A 19,950-nucleotide genomic window follows, 5' to 3' on the forward strand; every position below is an offset into this window, starting at 1 on the left:
AGAAGTAAGTAATAATGTAATTTATAATATGTGTTTTATGATAAGATTATGTGGTCCATGAACTCCTCCTTGGTTGAAATTGTGCCACGGTTCGACACGTGGCAACCTTTCTGTGACCTCTGAGCACTGTCTAATTGTGGAGCCAGTGGTCTGCACTTTTCAGTTGGAACATCTCAGTCCAACAGCTCTGCAGACCTGCCAGAGGGAGATTACCCCAGACTGTGTTATGAGATTTATAGATTTATACCCAGATTAAACCCCTGTATTATGTCAAAACTGATAGTTTGGGTTTAGTGGATGTCTGGGGGGATTATTACAAATTGCTGCTCAGTATCTTTGTGCTGTATTTTTCTGGCAGAAGTGCTTGTGCTCTGGACCAATCCGCCACTTTAGAGGCTTAATTACACCACACTGTGGACTGAGCTTATGCAGACATGTGGAGGAGTTTGAAAAACATGTCGATGAGAAATGCAGGACATGAAGGCCAGTGGCACAGTTTAAATCAAAGTAGGGTGGAGGAGATATGGCAGCAAGGTAACTGGAATATAGTGTGCATAGTGCCTTACTTTTGCAGTGGGGAAAACACTGATAAATGTTACCCAAACATTGGTTTTAATGTGCTAGAAAAGCTCAAGGTGAAATGTTTCAATTTAGACATGTAATTAAATTTATAGATGAAACTGATATGCATTTGAGTTATTTCAAAGTACTTTAATGCAATAAATGCCCAGCCGGTATACTTTGTTCACTCTTGATGTGTTTCAGCTAAAAAAAGCAGTTAAATAAACACTTTAAGGTGTGACAACTTGTTCTTTAATTAAAAACACAGTCATTTGTACAAGAAATGTACACATAAAAATATACATGGACAACTACATACTTTCTGAATTACTGAAGACACAACGTAAGTAAACATAAAAAAAATGCACACAAAAGGATGAGAAAAATGCCACAAAAAAAAGAAATGTGTTACGTTGCTTTGGTCTAGTCACAGTGGCTACATTTGAAATAGATATTTTGTCTAAATAAAAGACAATGTCACTCTGTTATACTATTAGTGTTTTACATATTTACACAGAAAACGGTTATGCAACGATGAAACTGAGATATGAGAGAATAAACGGATGTCTGGGATGCACTCATCACTGAGGGAGTCAGTTTGTGGTTAATCTGTACCTGTGCTGCATCTGTGGTGAGTAAATAACAGTCTAGTCCACAAATTGAATATCATTGGACAAAGCCAACTAGTTCCATTCAGAATCGCTTCCCATGGCTACACGTTAACAATTTATGCACAGTGCAGACTTTTAATATTCTACAAAACCTGTCAAACCACAGTGGACGTGGTAATGTCATGCAAAATATAGACTGATCAAATATACTGATCATATTTTCCAGAAGGGGTTCTACAGATTTCCAAATACAGGAAACATAACACTTTCTTGGTTTGCATCAGCTCCGACCTCAACTTAATGATGAAGTCACTCAAAAATGACCTGTCTCATGCATTTACAAATGAATGACGTGCACAAAACCCAACACTGAAGATGAACCGGTGTGATATTATGATACTGACACTCAAATGAAAGATCAATCAAAATGGAGAGACAACAGGTCAAAACTGAGCCCAGAATAAAAGCTCCCAACAGTTTTATCAGCTGCAAAGTTTGGTCATTAGAGTGTATGTTTGTGTCACACAGATTATATAATGTAAACATATTTTCATGCATTACAGTATTAGGTGCACTCTGTCTATGCTGCCGCCTCCATTTATAACTGATCCATCATTTGAAATATTGGTATGTGGTAGATATATATATATATATATAGAAGTCTTTATACTTTGTATATTAAACCCACACTTATACCAGTACTACAACAAAATATCTTCAGGTGCTATATATAAAAAAATATACAACATCTCCTCCATTATATAGATTTCCATTTAACTATTATTCCTTGATATAGACTCTTTGTAAAATAAAACTTCTCAGCCTACTACTTTTTTTTTTTTTGTAGAGACCCGCCATGCTCAGTGTTATACACAGCCCTGCATATACTGTGAGAAAACAGAGCAACCCACAGCTTCAAATGTTAACATGCTCCTCTCCGGTTTATATTGAGGGCTTTAACAGCCGACCTGCCTTGAGGACATTCAGTGCTGGAGCTACTGCATCTGCAAATTCTCATCTCACCGCTATCTGAACAGGCTTCTTCTGAAATCTCATATAACAAAGACATGCAGACATGCCAGTCTTGTTACCTGTATAGCAGTCAGTGAAGATTATAGTCTAGGGGAGACTAGGAAGACTTGAAAAAAGTGTTATTTGGCTTTGGGCTGCCAAAAGCTAAATAAAGAGCACTAATGGGAATGGAGGGGAATAAACGGAAACTCTGAATAGGCATGCCTACAGTTCAAACACAGGCTTAAATCTCTCAGCGACGTCACAACCACACTGAAAGAATATGCTCCATTTTTAGTTCCCTCATACCGACTGCTGAGGTGCTTTTCACTGTTATAAAAATAGTTGAGTAAGAAGCAGAGATACAGATGGAAAGAGAGAGCACACATAGAGAGAAAGACAGAAAAAGACAGAGAAAGAGGAGAATCAGCAGCATCCTGGTGATATCTCACATGCTACGGTCTGCTTCCTAGTGCTACATAATTGTAAAATGTAAATGTTTATGTCTGAGCTTGCTTCATTGTCTAAATGAGGTGAAACACTGATCGAGCGCAACAGCATGACTGTTGGTGGTCTAGAAAACATGAGCAGCGTTCGAATAAAGCATTTCCTTCCATCGTTTGGTTTCTGTGTCCTCTGCCGTTTGCGAAATGACAGAATAGGATGTCCACATGTAAGCAAACCTAGAAACAAATGTCCAAAGTGGTTTTGTTTAAGTTCGATGATTTTCTTCGCTAGAAAGACAGCTGTATCCAGAACAAAAGAGAGCAGGAAAGTTGTGCAAAATTATACCATGTTTCCCTTGGTGAGCAGATTTCAGGGGATGACCATTTATACTGCATTTCTCTGGAGTGATAACAGTCACAATACATTCTTTTTTAACTACACACTGCTGAGGAAATATGTAAATCCTTTTAGAAATTGTAAAATTAAACAAACTGCTGATCCTCAAAACACCATAAAGTACAAACGGCAGATCTCGTAATACTTTGTGTTAATTTCCCTTTAGCAGTTGCTTGGAGGACTATTGGGGGCGGTTGTCGTTTGTGTCGCCAATGAGCACCAGTTTGGGTTGACGAGGTCGTCATTAACAGCCAGCAGTGATGGTGTTTGATGGGAAGTTTGTCATGATGCATCATTACATGCATGCTGGTGGCCGGGTGTTTAACCTTGTGTGCTACCAAGAAAGGTGTGACTGCGCTTTGACCAGATTGCTGTGCACGTAGTAACATTTTTTTTTGCTTCAAGTTCCCCGACGATTTTCAATACCCTGATTTCAACGTGGTTTGAGAAAGAAACACTTTTTTTTTTTTTACTGCTTTCGTTCCCACAGAAGGGAAGAAGTCTTTGTGCTGGCTTTGTAGTGGAATAAAACCCATTAAAAGCGCCAGGAGGAACACCTCATAAGGATTTATTGGACTTCATGTCTGTCCGCAGAAAGTAAGAACGCACCGTTGGGAGATCTCCCTTTTGACAGTGACAAGTGGTGAGTGCTCGCTCAGTGGTCTTGATAAAGCCATGTTGAAGATAGTGCAGTATTTGTCCTGGAGTTCAATGTTTGGTTTACATCCTCTTTTGTGAGTATCCTTGTTTCTGTGCACATATTACTGTGACTGTAAGTGTGTAAGTGTGTGTGTGTGTGTGTGTTTTTAGATCTCAGTGGCGGTGATTTCCTCAAAGTGGATGTCGTTGCTGCCACTATGGACCTCATAGTCCTCCATGTCCCTGTTCTCCAGCTCCAGACTCAGCTCCCTCATCACTCGCTCAAGATCCCGGTTTCGACGGTACATCTGGATGTAGTTCTGCTGCAGCTGTTTCTGGTAGCGGATTACCTGAGTGGAGGGAGGGAGGGTGACAGTTAGGTTTCAAATTTGACACTGAAGGAAAATGACCAAGATTGAAAGTCGATTACCATGAAATAAAACAAAACTAAATCTTCCTCTCTCTCTCTTCCTCTTTTTTTTACCTTTTCTTTCTCCTCCTGCCACACCCTCCTCTCATCCTCAAACCGCGAAAGATGCTCCTCACTAGTCCTCCTCTCGTACATTAGTTCAGCCTTCAGCCTGTCCACCTGAGATGGAGACAAACAGCACTGTTTCAGTGGTGGCAGACGTGTTTAGCGTATTTAAAAGTAATAGTAAAAGTAAAAGTCCTGCATTGAAAATCTTCTTTTTACATAAGTATTATCAGCACAATGTACTTTCTAGGTTCAATTTTAAAGGTGCTTATTATGCAGAAAATGTGTCTATGTGATTGTTATATTATTATATTATTCAATTATTAATAGAGATGCATTAACACGTAAGCAGCATTTTAATGTAATTGAAAGGTGAAGCCACTTTTAACTACTTTACATTTTGTTTTATAGTTTTATCTATAACAATGCATCATATTTTATAAGCTCATCATATTGTTATTTGTAAAATGTTTAATCTGCATAGTAATAATAATAAGTGTGAAAGTAGCATAACATGGAAATACTCAAGTGATGTACAAGTACCTCAAAACTGTACTTCAGTACAGTACTGAGTACTATGTGTACTATCCACCACTGTAGTGTTTCATTTTCATTACCTATGGCTGGCATAGGTGCAGAAAAAACATGTACCTGTTGTCTGAGTCCCAACACTGTTTCTGCATTTTGCCTCTGTGCCTTGGCTTCATCACTCTCTCCTCCCCAGACCAGATGAGTCTCCTCTCCGTCACGGTACACACAGGGACTGGGACCGCCTCTGCCTGCTCTACCCTGTTGGAGGGGGAGGCTCATGCATTGCCCCTTCATAGTCGCATTTCCAGGTAGAGAGTGTCCACTGTGATTGGACAGAGAGTCACGGAGGCGGGCTGACTCTTCTTCCAAACGGCCCAGTTTCTCTCGGAGCAGCTCCGCTTCACTCTTGCGCCTCTGGAGTTCATTCTCGCAGACTTCTAGCTCCAGAGATCGCGTCCGCAGGGCCGCCTGGGCCTCCTGGGATCGCACCTGGCTGGCTTGCAGTTCAGAACGGGCTTCCCTCAGCTGGGCCTTCAGGACCACAATGTCTCCGGCCTTCTGGCTGAGCTCCGACTGGATCTCCTTCAGCTGCTGCTTCAGGAGGGAGATCTCTCCTGACTTCTGACACACCTGAAGGGACAAGAGAAAGCGAGTTAGAGGGAGAGGCGGAAACACTAAAAATACAGAACAACCTGCTTCTTACGGCAGATTATAAACTGACATTTTGGATCTGCTTGCTCCTTAAAGGTAAACTTCAAATTCTTTCAAGCTTATAAGCTTATGAGGTTAATTTAAGCTCACTGTCACCTCTACTTAACACCTTTCTTTGGGGGGATTTTACGCTTTTATTAGTGAGTCAAGAGATAGTGAGAGAGGTGGGGAGATGCCGCAAAATTACCCTGCCAGACTTAAACAGGGATTGCAGTTCACCTAACAATTTTTTTGGGTCTGACTCTGACTCACCTCCCACTTTGTCTCTTCCAGACGTGGTCCCAGCTGGGTCTGCTCCCTCTGGATAGTAGCACACCTCCTTTCCAGCGTCTCTCTGTCCTGCAGCAGAGAGGAGAAGTCCTCCTGCAGCTTCTTTTTCTCTTGCTGCAGTTGAAATACCTGACAACATACAGAGATCCATGTTTTACAACTGCCTTACACACTGAAATAGACATGTACATCTAAAATAAGTCACAAGAAATGGCTGATGCAAGGTGAAATAAGCAGCTGCTCTTCTTGACTACAAACAATTTTAGGATTTTTTTCTTAAATAGATCAGCCAATTGTTGTGTGACTGTTTTTAAAAGTTTTGAAATATTTAGCATACCTGTAACTGTAGCACCTGCTGTGCCCTCTGGGCCTTCTGAGAGGCCTGTTTCATCTTTGATGCACAGCTCTGTCTCAGCTCCTCCATCTCTCTTTCACAGCGACGCTGCTTCTCCTCATACACCTTTCAGAGCAAAATACATGGTTAAGAGGTCAGAGGTTAGTGTTTGATCTGTGCTAACATCATATCAAGTTACTTATGTAGTGTTTCACCAGCCTCACAACACTGCTTTGGTCAGCGTTGTGAGTGGTGAGTGTCTTTATGTCCCACCTGGCAAATGGCAGCTTCATTCTCATCCAGATTTTCTCTGAGCTGCTGGAGCTCCTGGTCTCGTTCTCTCAACTTCTCCTCCAGCTCCCTCACTACCGCCTCGTAGCCCTCCACGGGTGGTGGCGAGTGGCCACAGGACCCGCTGTCTGACAAGGGCTGCCCGCGCCCACTTAGCGACCCTGAGCCAGTGCTCTTGCTGGATGAGGAACGTCCACTGTCTGAGTTAGTGTGACCATGGCTCCCACTTCCACCTGAAGTGTTTCGGCCCAGGCCTGTTACGGGCTCCAGCTGGCCCCCGGAGCCAGACCCGGAGCTGGAGCCCTCACTGGGGGCCAGACTGTAGCCTGTGCTGCTGTGAGTAGGGAGGCTGGAGAGGGAGTTCCTCCCTGAATCAGACATGGAGCAGGATTGGCTGCTCCGAGCATTGCGGCCTCCGCTGTAGGAGTTGCGCTTCCCTTCAGAGCTGGAACTGCCGCTACCTCCGATGCCACTCGTACCGCTGGCACTGTTGGATCCACCGAGGGGCAGCAGGAGGTTGAGGCTGGCCTGGCTCTCTGACAGACTGCTGCCCCCTGGCCGTGGTGACAAGTACTGCACAGAGTGACGATTCTTGGGAATGACAGGTTTGAACGCTGTAGGACGGATCAGCACTTTCTCCATGTTCTGAAAGTACAAAATTATTTAAAAAAAAACAGTATTAGTGATTGATAAAAGCTAAGCAGTGCTAATTAGCAACGGCTGAATAAAACTCATTAGAGTGGGGTGAGTGATATGCTGGCAGGTCATCCCTCCAGGCTCTGATTAGTTTAATTTGGTTTAATTGATATTCATGGGCTTCATTAGGCAATTTTCTTAATGATTTTCCTAACATCTAAGAAAGAGAGACAGCAACAGAGGGAGAAAGTGAAAGAGCAGAGGACAAAGAAAATCTGATTAAAGGGCAGAGAAACAAAGAGGGTGGGAGAAGAGTGGAGAAAGAGAGGAGACAAAGACAGAGGGGGTGAAAGCTCCTTGCGTGTTCTGTAAGCATTTTTCTTAACGATCTTCCTCAGGGTTCACTAAATGCGTCACTGATTGTAAGTGAGCTCCGACATTGATCATGATGTGTATGCAAGGTGAGTAGCTGTCGAATGATCCATCTGAGCCTGTGAGGCCAGTGATTAAGCTTCCCTCTGGATCGATGGAAATAAATAGCCAATTAGACAACTGAGGCAATTTGCTGTAAAACATGTCGGCACATGTTGCAGAAATGCTCATGAGTGCAGCGTATATTCTAGTGAGAGCAGAAAAAAAAAATTCCTTGCTAAGATATTTAATGTTCCAATGTGTAATATTAAGCTTTAGTCAGAGAAGACATTTTACTGTAAATGTCTTCAGATCACAGGTCACGGTCAGCTACCCAACTGCACTTATAGAGCTGGTAAGGATTCAGTGTCATGGTGAAAGGCACTTAAACACTTCCAGTAAGGAAGTGTTTCTACTTTCTATTCAACCCCACTGCCAAAGATATATGTAAATGCATACAAATACCTCACATACTTTATCAATGAAGGGAGTTTTGCTTAAAAGACTGTGGTTGAAAGTTCTGTAAAAAGCTTGTAAGTTGACCTTGAGTTAAGATGTTTGGCATTAATTTACTGTAGTTTCTTGTTACAGACAATAATATTGGCCATGTCAATGAATTGGTTGAGCTCTTGCAGTTATCAGTGTAAATATAGCGCAATCTGTTGTAGCCGACTGATGGATTTCTGAAGCAGATGCTGATATCAATATTCAGTAGTTTAAAAAAAGTAAAGAGATAGTAGTTTGGCATTTCTATACAGCAGGTTCTTGTTAGTTATTGGCCAACACCGTTACGATTTATCTGCAGTTAAGTATATCAGCCTGGTCCATTTAGCCATCTAAGAGGAGTATTCTTACCTTCTCTAACTGTCCCGACACTGGAATGAGTTTTGGAGGAGGCCCTCCAATGTTGCCGTTCAGAGTCCTGTTGTCCCTTTGGTCCTCCGAGTCACTGCAGGGGCTTGTAGCTGCCAGCACCAGGTTGTCATTCCAGTCTCCAATCACCACCTCATCACTCACATGCCCAAAGTTCCCATTAGTGCAACCACCTACTGCTCCAGCAACCGTTCCGCCGCCTGCCCCAGCGGAGTTACCAGGCCGGGGCTGCTTCTTGGTGGGCAGTGGTGGAGGCAGAACTTGGGCCTGAGGATGTGTTTGGTTGCTGATAACCAGCAGCTGCTCCAGGGAGCTGCCGCTACGTAGGGTGTTATCCTGGAGCCGGAAGCAGCTGGTAGCTGGCGTGGAGCGGCGTGACTTGGTTGTGAATTCACTGCCGGCCCGGCAGTGCCTCTCCTGGTACGTCCGGCCTGATATGAGACTGCTGACAGAACCCATGGTTGTCCCAGAGCTGCAGGGCCCACAGGGGCCAGGGCACGGGCCTGAGGGGGAGTGGGATGACAGCGGCCTGCACTGCTGGACGTCAAGACCTGGATTGGGGTGGTCAGTCACGGTCACAGGTAGTGCCTGAACCAGAGCCATGGCACCCTGACGGCGTCAGACACACCACACACTCTGATGGGAGAGAGGAAATAAGGACAACATTTTTAATTCATACTCTACATGCAACAGATGTGAATATTACACATGCTCTGTTGGAGAGTTATATCCATGCATACAAGTTTTTAAATTCAATATTAATGAGATATTATACCTCTTAATGACGTCACAAACAAGATTATGGCCCTTTAGCCCCGCGAAGACTTTATATAGCTCACCCAAATTATTTCTTCTTCTTTTTTTGACTGATTTATAATGCAAACATTTTACGTAGACTCAGGAATCAAAGCATACACAAAAAAGGCTGGCACTAGGACCCAGCAAAGACTGCTGCACAGAGTTGTGCTGTGGAGAAACCTGTGAAACTCAGCCACAGCAGAGTGGATCGTGTCTGCACAGACACACATAAAGATAAAGAGATGATGTGATAAAAACTGACAAGTAAAATATCTTTAAACTATTTTACCACAGTGTAGCAACACCGAGGGCTAGATTGTACTGAAGGTGATAAACTGGGCTTTCTCATTGATTTTTCTAAGTACAGAAATGTTCATACAGTTTAAGACACAAAAAAAGAAAGTGTTTAAATTCAAAACTATTATCGACCAGCAGCTGGTTTTACTGAGTTAAGATTTTGATTTGAGTTTACTGAATTTATTTTTCCCATACATTTCCAGAGAGGGATACAGCTTATAAGGACAGTAACTTCAGTAGATCTGTATAAGAGTGGACAGTTTGACTCATCAAACACAGGTGTAACTAATAATGTTAATGATGGCTGGATTCCATCTATGTGTCCCAGTTTCAGGACCCCACTGCTACACTTGAATGAAACAGGCCATCGTTAACGTTATCAGTAACACCTGTACGTTTCCTCTATGAAAAGTCAAAATGTCTGCTGCCTCTAAATTAAGTCTCAACTAAGTAGTAACAACATGCAATAAACAGTAAGTAGTTTTTATTGTTTTATCGTTCATTTCTTGCTTGATAGTTTGGAATTTATTTCCTCAATACGTTACTTTACGTACAAAATAGGTTTTCAGGTAAAATGTGTAGCCTGTAGAAGACCTGTAGTTGGTTTCAAAATCGCTAATAAAACGAAACGATAAATAATATTTAAATACAAACAACTAAAACTAATAGTAGTAATAAGCAATACTGAAACAAAAAAAACAAAAAGTAAACATCTGAAACAAAAAAAATAAAATTAAACATCTGAAACAATAAAAACTAAACTAAAACAAACAAACAAACAAAAAAATGAACTAAACACAGAAGCTCAACAAAAATACTAAACTATAATAACTCTGGACAGTGAGCCAGTATACAGAATACCAGGACCTTAAAACTGAACCTAAATGGAATTCAGCCATTTATAATTGTATTATTTTACACCTATACTTTCCCTACTACAGATGTAAAATGCATTAACTAAACAACTGCAACTGTTCTTGCAGTCACTAATGTGATTTGTACTTAGCATCTCAACCATATGTTAAAACCTTGTGAATGAGACTCATTATGTGGTAAATTGCTTTGCTCTCAGCTTTGAATTAAAGGGCTAATCATTCATGATTATCTTTAAATTGTTCATATTAAAATGACTGAAAACTTTGTAATATTTTCATTATTAAAATGTGACAGATTAGCTTTGAATACAAAATTATTACAATTAAAAACAATCTTCTTTGCAACAATGAAGCCAAATTAACTATTGATTTCAGGCCTGTTGCCACTCGCAAAACTCATTAGCTACAGCCACTTTACAGCTGTTTATTTGAAACATTTCTCCTGGGGGAACCCATCCTCAGACCCCCCCCAAAAGCTGATCCCTCATTAAATACACTCTGTATCTCTGGTGACGCCACTGCTAATTGTCAATGTCATTAGCAGAGCAGGAAGAGAAAAAAAGAGGATGGATTTAGTAAAGACTGGGGATGAAACAGACAGCGGGAGACAGAATGAGTCACGGTCATCACCATCTGCAGCTGCTCTGTGATTTTCCTGGATGTCCCTGTCTGAACCTGGTTAGCCGTCATCTATGTATTACTTCTAAAAGGGTTTGAAAACCACTCACTTTGCTGTTTCATGATCACAATGCACAAATGCCTATCAAAAGACCTTTGAAGAAATGAATAATAGCCTCACTTGGTCACAGCGCTATTTTTAGGATGAGAAACATGGATACATATTATTAACACAATAAGTGGCAGCAGATTAAGTCTTCCATTTGCAGATAGTATTATCAGTGTTAGTTGCCTGGGGTGACAGAGAGGGGACACATATCCTCAGCCTGCCGTGCCAAGCCGAAATCCGTCTGGCCAAGTGAAATAATCCTCGCCAGCTATGGCTGCACACAGTCTGCCAGGGCTAACACAATCATACAGACACACACAGCGGCGTGCACGTACATGAACATCCACACACACACACACACACACACACACAAAAAAAAGAATGCATAAACAGAGTACACATCATTCAAGTCAGCCCTGAATAAAAAAAAAAGCTTTGGAAAGAATGCCAATAAAGGCAGTGGAGTGATAGAGAGATGATGAACAAAGAGGTTTTTCTTTTGTTCTACAAAACGATTAAATCAGATTGCAGTTTATTGCCAGATCCCTCTATAATATGTGTGCTGCAAACTCTTTCACATTCACAAACAAACATTTAAGTACAGCACAATATTGCAAAACAACAGCTTCTGTTCTGGCAGCCTAGGGGCCTCAGTATGTTCAGTAAGCTCCAAATAAGGCTGTCGAACCGTCAGTCGTCCAAAATGGCCCCCTGGGGTATGCTTGAATCTAACTAGTTTGTACACTGTGTCATTTGACCACAGGCTGTTTACACCTGTTCCAAAAGGCCACAATAGCATAGAGGGCAGACGGATTGTACAAATAGTGATAAAGCTAGTGGCAGAAGTTGTTTGTAGTAGTGTTCGAAGAATGAAAAAGGAGAGTGAGAGAGAAGTTCAGTAGAGTGTGGAGAGTTTAAAAGGTGAAGAGGCCAACAATGGTCCAGTCCAAAAGTCCAGAAAGTGGTCATACTGTGATAATCAAATAAACCAAAGTAAGCCAGAGAAATGATATATCCCGTATGGCTGATTTACAAAAAACTAATTATGTATCATTTAAGGTGGTTTTGGGTTATATTATCTAGCACTACATGGGAACTGAGGAAAATACATATAGGTTTGGTCTAATTACTTGATGATCAGTCAGCCGGGCGGTTCAATTCCTGCCAGTTGACTCTGCATTGACTAAACTGTGAGCATGTCAGTGAGTGCGTGACAGGGATTGAGGGGGAGTTTAAAAAAAAGGAGACAGACATTATGAGTACACATGAGTCAAGGAGATAAAGATATGTGTGGTATGTGATCACTTCTCATGCCAAAATAATCAGGCCTCACAACCTCCTTTCACCTTTTATCCAGCCGTCCCCTCCTCTTCTTCACTCTCAGCCCTGACAAGGACCTCTCAGGCAGGGATAATAGAATTAACAACCCTCTGAGACCGTCAACTGTGACCCCCACCAAGACCTAACCCTGTGACCCCCTGATGAGTGGAGGGGAGCTGGTCTGATTCTGCCCTCCCACGCCTGTGACCTCCAAACGTCTGGTTTTGTTCTGGCTACTCGGGCAACAAATCCCAAAAGCTAATTTCTCCCTCTGATGTTGCTCACTGGTTGTTTCTTAAAGTTATTGAAGCCCTCCTCTCCTCCCCTTCTTTGCTGCATTCCTCTGACAAAGTAAAAAATACTTTTACCATTCCTCCATCTGCCCTCACCGCTTCCTCCACCTTCCTCATTACATGCATCCTCTTCTGCTGTCAGTAGCACAAGACAGGCAGAGAAAAAAACAGTCATCGTCACTAAAAATAGAAAACATCTCAAGTGCCTCAAATCATTCTGATAGTCTTTCATGAGGCGTTTCTCACAGCAAGGCATTTGATTCGATGTTAAAAAATAAACTCCAATAGTGTTGCAGGCAGCTATTATGAGGTCAACCTGGGGGCACTTTACACCACTTCCTGACACTCACACTATTAAATGATGCTGAATAGCTTTAAGGCAGCCTCACTGCTTCTGACAGGAACTGTAAATACACCAAGTGGTTTTTAGAGTTTTACCCCTCCACATGCCACCAACTGGCCCAGGATGAGTAAGAGCAGGACTGACAGAAGAAAGAGGTTCCCAGGTAGCCCTCTAACAAGATCCAGAAGTGGGGTCTGTGGCGGGGAAATAATCCCGTTATGATAAGTCTGTTAATAACGGCTGTATTACCCAGGAGAGGAAGCCCATTATTCTGCAGCAGCAGATCACCCTTTGAAATCACACGCAACCTCTGAGCTGTTCCGGAGACTCTGCTGGGCTCAGGACAGAGTTAGAAAAGCAAAAGTAAGGCAGAAGAAAAAGAAGTGGGTTTAGGGGTGAGAACACAAAGGCGGGCTGGGTGGGGGCGATGGTTGGGGGGTTTAGGGGAATTCCAATACCAGGTTGTCCAAAGAGAGGCTCCAAAGAGGCCTGAGTTCTTGGGAACACTGGGCATCTATAATCCTGTTTGGTGATTATTTGGCCAGCAGACAGACACAGAGGTCTGAGCACCTTAAGATCTCCTAGTAGGAAAATCAAATGTGAAGGCAGACATCATTTCCTATCTAATCCATCTCTTCTACTGCTGAGCGCCAAACACATTACTTGTGTCAGTTTTCTTTTCTCTACTTTATCATCTCCTTTCCACGTCTGCCTCTTTCAGATGTAAGGATAAGAGACAAAAAAAGGCAGTTGAAACCTGAACTGTGGCCTTTTGGCTAAAGTGACATTTCCAGGAGTTTCAGTTGATGTGAGCTATCACTGTGAAAACAAATCAAGCTTTAGCGTCCTCTGTCGTGTAAAACCAGAGAGGTCATGGGCGCATGTTGTCACTCTTTGTAGCAGCAGGATTAGCATTTCTCTATAGCAGCATATTTCTTAATCATGGTAAATGTAAACCATTATGTATCCATACATTAGTTACAAAACATTATAGGGCTGCATTTGATGACATTCTGATCAACTATGCTATAAAGTATTTTTAGATTCAATGCTGTAATCGTCAATAATATATAATAAATGCTCATCACAAGCTCCCAGAGCCAGATAAGACAACTTAAAATACCCAACGGTGCTCTATTTACAATGTTTATCTAAACAGTAAAGAAAAGGAAAGCTAAGAGGCTGAAACCATAATTCTTACACAATGAATGATGAGTAAGAATGTAAAAAAAGGATTACTCTCAATTTTCTTTAAATTTGTTAAACCTGCATTCATTTATTTTTTAGCACACAACATTGACATATTATTATGTCATATTATATATTATCATGTTATAAAGTTGATATGCTAAACCGTATTTACACATCCAGCAGACAAGGAGCAACATTAGCTGTGCTGCTTTAACCATTGGGAAAGGTGACATCTTCCTGACAAATTGCAATGTTTTCAGGGTCTGCCACCTCCTTCCTCCACTTTCATCCTTTTTTCCTGTTCCTAACTATTTTCACCCACATCCCTTTCCTCTCTTCCTTGCTTCCTGTGCTGGATTATTGCTCCATTGCTCTCCTGTCACTTGTTTCTTTTCCATCCCCCCTTTCCTACGACTCCCTGCTCACTGGTCTATGCAGCTAGATTTTCATCTACGCCTTCCTTAACAGCAACACCACAGCGTGACTAAACAAAGGCAAATCCAGTGTGACGACAAGAGCAACAGGTGGAAAGTATAAAATTGTCAGATCAGAGAAGGCACTGTATGGACGAGGGCAAAAGTATCAGCATGCAAGCGATAATATGAACCATTCATAAAAAATGCCTTTGTGAGCATTTGTTTAATGGGTGGTCACTGCAGTGAGTAGAGTTTCACTGAAAAACAGTAGTGAGGGGTAGCCAAACACTGAGTTTTCAAAATAAAGCAAGATATTAAAAGACGTGGTGAAGTTGAGAGCTTGTTCAGACCAGCAGAAATATTCCACTTAGGTATACAGAGCTTGGGTGGCCTTGATTAATCTCGAGACCAGTGATCCCAGTGGATGGAGATTGTGGGAAAGACAGACAGACAGACAGACAGAGAGGCTGAGGTAGAGAGAAAATGAACTAGGTGAGTCACAATAATCCTTGCTAACAAAAGAGAATCCACAAGTACAGACAAGGCAGCAACACACTGACACACACAAAACCTCAGCAAGGCAATCAGTCCACACCTAATCTACTCTCCCATTTATTTGTCACGCATCTACTCACTGAAACTCTAACAATAAAACTTCAAACAAGGCAAGAAAATGGTATTGGAGTGAAGTCAGCCGACTTCACTGTAAAATGAGAGTCTTTTAATGTTTTGCCAGAAGACCTGAGGTTATAATATGCCTCCATTCCAACACAATGACTGTCTGTCTGAGTGGTCGCTCACTGTCACCTTCCCCCACATGGCTTGGCCTTTAAGACTCGCAGTGTGATTGAGATTGCTGAATGCATGCAAACCTACTCAGTCCTCATTAACCCATCGCCTCAGTGCCAAGTCTCTTTTCACACAAACGATAGAAGAGATATTGTCCTCTTTGGCAAAGTAACATGGTTGACATTGTAGCTTAACAAAAGTAGTGAGTTCTTGCGTCCGGGCTGCTGCAGAGCTCTGACTTTATGAGACCAGGTTTCTGTGGTGACACAAAAGGAGTAATAAGCTTTCTAAAAAGTGAGTCTGTGCAGGAATAATTGGCAACAGGTCCTCCCACACGCACATTTTTTTCTTTTCCCCTTTTACAACCAACTTGTTGCTGTTTCAGACTTTCGCTTCTCCCTCTGTTTGGAAGCGTTGCAACGGCAGGCAGCGGAGGCCCACATTTTTCATGCACGGGGTGAAATTAGATAGAGAGACAAGGGGAGCGGGGAAAAGGAAGGAAGGAAGAAAGAGAAAGAGTGAGTGAATGGGTGAATGAGAGAGTGAGTTTTGTGTGTGCGTCTGACAGTCTGATAGTCTGACAGTGGACAGGTTGGCTCTTTAGCATCTCAAAGCATCTGGCCTCAATTCAGACCTGAGAGACTGCTAGAGAGCTGGGTGACCGAAGCCTACATTTTTTTCTTTTTCTCAATCACACACATATAATGGCCGAGAAACTCCCTGTGGGGGTTGAGAGAGAGAGCAGCCAGCAATCTCTTGAAACTGAATGACATGAAAGTAGCTACATAGCCCTGTGAAAACACTATGGTCATTTGGGGACACAGACTGTCAATCACATACTTATTTATGAGTCCAGTGTGTTACTTTTACAATGTGTAGTTCTATTTATGAGTCCTGGTAGTTCCTCCACAGAGACCATCGGCTGAGGTTGCATGCACATTTTGCAAACGTAAAATCTTTACCATAAGACAAAGCATGTCCATGTCAAGCTTTGCAATGTTGTATGTACTTAACTACTGTATACATTACAAATAAAACTGTCATCTGAATGCCACTCTTTTGTCTTGAGAAAAACCAGGGCTGGGAATCATCTGACATTTTTTGATACTAGTGCCAATAACATACCAAATTTGCAATAACAATCCCTCATAATTAAACTACAGCAACCAGTGACAAATAAAAGGAGGTTCAAGTAGTCAAGTACTCATCCCAAAGTCCAGTCCAGAAGTTTAGGATCTCTAGGTGGTCACTGAAACCTCCCTTTGTGAAACTAAGCTATAGCAAAAGTTCAGTCAGGAATACTATTCTTTTGCATATAGGCCTGTAGTAAATTTGTCTTTCCATCCTGCATTCACTCCTCACATATGCTCACGCTTTATTTCTTTACTGTCGCTATTGGGGGGCTGTTGATATCAGCTGTTCTCATCAGCTGTTCTCATCAATCCAATGGCAAAGGGACATACCTGCATCGTTAGCCTATCACATTGCGACTGTATTTTTAAATACGATTCTCTCTGTCTGTCTTCAGTTCATTCATGCTGCAGTCTTCACAGATTCATCAGCTTTATTATTAAGAAGCCAGAACCATAGATCAGCATTTTGGGGAGTAGGCTATGCTAAATATGGCGCTACAGCCAGCAGCCGGTTAACTTAGCTTAGCATAAATACTGGAAACAGTCTTGCTCTGTTAAATGTTATTAAATACATCTACCAGCATCTCAAAAGCTCACTAATTAATACGTTATATTTTGTATGATTTTTTTCGGGGGTTGTGTGTGGACTATTTCTGAGAGCAGTGACTTCCTGGTTGTTTGGCAACCACCTGGTGATCAGAAACCGCCTGATCAAATAATACATAATGAGTAAATAAGATTATGAATCTGACCAGTCTTTCACTACTTGACAGTTTTTGATACTGGGTGCTGTGGACGGATTTCAGTTAGCACCAAAAAGTGTTGAGTTTCCATATCCAGCACTAAACAGTACTGGAGCTGAAGAGTGCTGGTTTACAGTCAGCTGGCATAGGAGGAAATAGAGGTAATAGTATGTGAAAAGGGGGACGATCTGGCTGACATTCCTCATCCGTTCCAAATGTTGGATTTTCCAGGAGATTTTCCAGCCACTGACAGTTATCCAGCGGCGGTCAGTGGTCAGATCCGCAGACACTGGAAATACCAAGAATGTCGGTGGTAGAGACACAGGGATTAGTCTGGCCAGTGGACTACTGTTTGTCAGGATCAATGACCAGTTCAGCATTAACTCTTTAACATGGACTTAATACAATACTTGGGGGCAACTACAACCTCTTATAAGTGCATGAGCAGGTCATTTTGTCTTTAGCTTTGATGTTTACTGGAGTATATTCTGGAAAATCCAGGTGCTCAGGCTGTTCTGACTTCTCATTGTCCTAAATGTGGAGAGAAGAGTAAAGTTTTCCCTCCTAAACTTCCCTTCCTCCCCCCCCTGCTGCTTTGGCTGTATGAACAGTGGAGGGCCATTGTTTCAGTTTAACTGAGGGCAGAGAGCAAAGAGAAGGAGGCTGTTATCTCACACTGAAAGCAACAACACTTTGACTGACAATGTGACCTATAATGTGAGGGTGAGCGAGGGAGGGGGCAGTGACAGGAGCCTCGATTGTAGCAGAGCGGTTTACCAGGCTTCAGTGAGGAAAAGTAGGCCACGATATCTGAAATGGCTCAGCAAAGGTGTCACAGCTTTCGTGTAAAAAAAAAAACCCTGATCGTCGCTGAAGCAGAATATAACACACACACACACGATCAGAGCTACTAAATAAAGCCAGGCAAATGAGTTCCACAGAAGCTATTACATAAGCAGCGACGCCTCAGTTTAACTGTGCCAGCCTCGATGTATAATTCACTTCCACTCATCTGAGAAAATATCTGACATGGCAAAGAAGCACATGTGCAGACATATTCAGACATACTGTCCGTGCCGCTGTAAACAGAAAAAAAAGAAAGATGGAGGGGGGACAGACTGACGTGGAAAACACTCATTCAGCAAACTGAATAGAAGCCAGGCCGACTTCTAATCTCTCGCTGTCTCTCGGTCTTCCTGTGTTTCTGTCTCTCTCTCTCTCTCTCTCTCTCCTCTTCTCTCAGAGATCTCCCTCCTTCAGTACTTCACCATTGCTTCCTCAAACTAGAGGCAAATTTACATAATATACCTGGCCATGACATTTAGACTCGATGTGGATCACTGGAAATATGCTCTGAGGATGGGAAGTCAAAATCGGAATCCTTTTTCGAATAATTTAACCAAATTTTTTGCCTAGTTTTGTTTCCTACTTGTGCTGAAAGGGTGTATGGGTTTCAATGCATATGTTTGTCAGCCGCTATGTGAACATTCATTCTGCCACAGCTAATTGCTTCCCACCTGGGGGTCTGTGCTACAGCTGCATGAATGTAAGCCAAACACCAGTGGAAATATTAATTCCTACATTTATCATTTAGCAAGTATGAACTAAAAAATAATCTATTTTTCTTGCATGCATGTGCACAACTTCTTAAGTTCTTACTCTAAATCATGAGACGTTAGATACATTTTAAGCAAGCGACTCTGTGTCGTCCTTGTCTTGGAGTAGCCTCACTGTAATACTGCATTTTTGGCAGTTGTTTAATTGTTGTTGTAGTCCACACAAGTTTTTGTTCTTTTGAAAGATGACAAGAGATACTATACATGAAGAGAATTGAAAGAGCAGATGTGTTGTATGTGGAGTTCGAAAAAAAGCAAATCCACGTTTTTTTTACCGAAAAATCTTGGAGCTGGATCCAAAATGGAACGCAGCTATCCAAAAACTAAAGGGAGAAAGAGAGGCAAAAGTTCCACTTCCTTTTATTACTTTACTATCTTTTGAATAATCATAAACCACACCACACACGCACACAGCACAGGCATGAGTCACATGCTGGAAAGGGTTGAAACTATGTAAATCCTGGGCCAACACGTGACACACATTTACATCATTTGTTTTGGATCAGAGGGCATGATGAGGTAACCTATCTTCTCCTCAATCCTCCTCTCATCTCTGTACCCTTTCTCACGCTCCCCCCACGTCAACCCCCTTGAGATTTAAATTTACGTACGTTTGCGTCTCGTACACCCCTGCCTGTTAGCAGCCACTGTGTTTTAGTTGAGAACATCAGTCTGGGTAATTACAGTTTCTCACCCTCCAGCGTGTTTTCAAACGAAACCCAAAACATGACACGGCTCAACCGCGACCAGCTAGCTACAAAAGAGTTGAGCGAATGGACGGCCCTCCCATAAGCCGCTCCTGACTATAAACATATCTGGGCTGAACACATCACTGGCCATACAAACTTGATTGGAGAAACATACAATATGTGGCCCAGGGCGCAGCGAGGAGGTCCTGTAATTACACGACGTAAGGAAACAGAAGAGAAACAACAGCGGCCTGTGTCTCGCCAGAGTGGCTTCGTCATCAAAGAAACACAAAGATTTATTTTCAGTCTGCGGATAAAAACCATGTTTTTGTAGGCAGGGTCTACACTTCTGAGATGCAGCCTAGATTGTCTGATAAAAATATATATGGCTGCCTCATGATCTTGCAATGTGGTGCAGACAGATTGAATTACACCTTCCCTCCTCCCTTCCTCCTCCTTTCACTATTCTTCCTCCTCCAAAAGCAACTGTCGCAGAGGGTGGACGCTTTCCTCAAGGGCTGAA

The 19,950-nt window shown here is 42.2% G+C and overlaps 1 protein-coding gene across 1 annotated transcript in view; it reads right to left on the reverse strand.

Annotated features, from left to right (window-relative positions):
- Window positions 1–790: 790 nt before the first annotated feature.
- The window catches only part of LOC118329519 (leucine zipper putative tumor suppressor 2 homolog), a 21,671-nt gene continuing 2,511 nt past the window's right edge, over window positions 791–19,950 (reverse strand). The window contains exons 2-8 of the mRNA XM_035663736.1: window positions 8,180–8,833; window positions 6,260–6,922; window positions 5,990–6,112; window positions 5,635–5,781; window positions 4,792–5,301; window positions 4,150–4,254; window positions 791–4,015 (exon numbers count right to left, since the gene is read on the reverse strand). Coding sequence (XP_035519629.1) covers window positions 3,833–4,015; window positions 4,150–4,254; window positions 4,792–5,301; window positions 5,635–5,781; window positions 5,990–6,112; window positions 6,260–6,922; window positions 8,180–8,800 — 2,352 coding nt within the window. The 5' untranslated portion in view covers window positions 8,801–8,833 and the 3' untranslated portion in view covers window positions 791–3,832. The remainder of the gene's footprint in view (window positions 4,016–4,149; window positions 4,255–4,791; window positions 5,302–5,634; window positions 5,782–5,989; window positions 6,113–6,259; window positions 6,923–8,179; window positions 8,834–19,950) is intronic.

Source organism: Morone saxatilis, unplaced genomic scaffold (genome assembly GCF_004916995.1).
Source record: "Morone saxatilis isolate NCDOM2014 unplaced genomic scaffold, NCSU_SB_2.0 Contig19, whole genome shotgun sequence".
Classification (NCBI taxonomy): Eukaryota; Metazoa; Chordata; class Actinopteri; family Moronidae; genus Morone; species Morone saxatilis.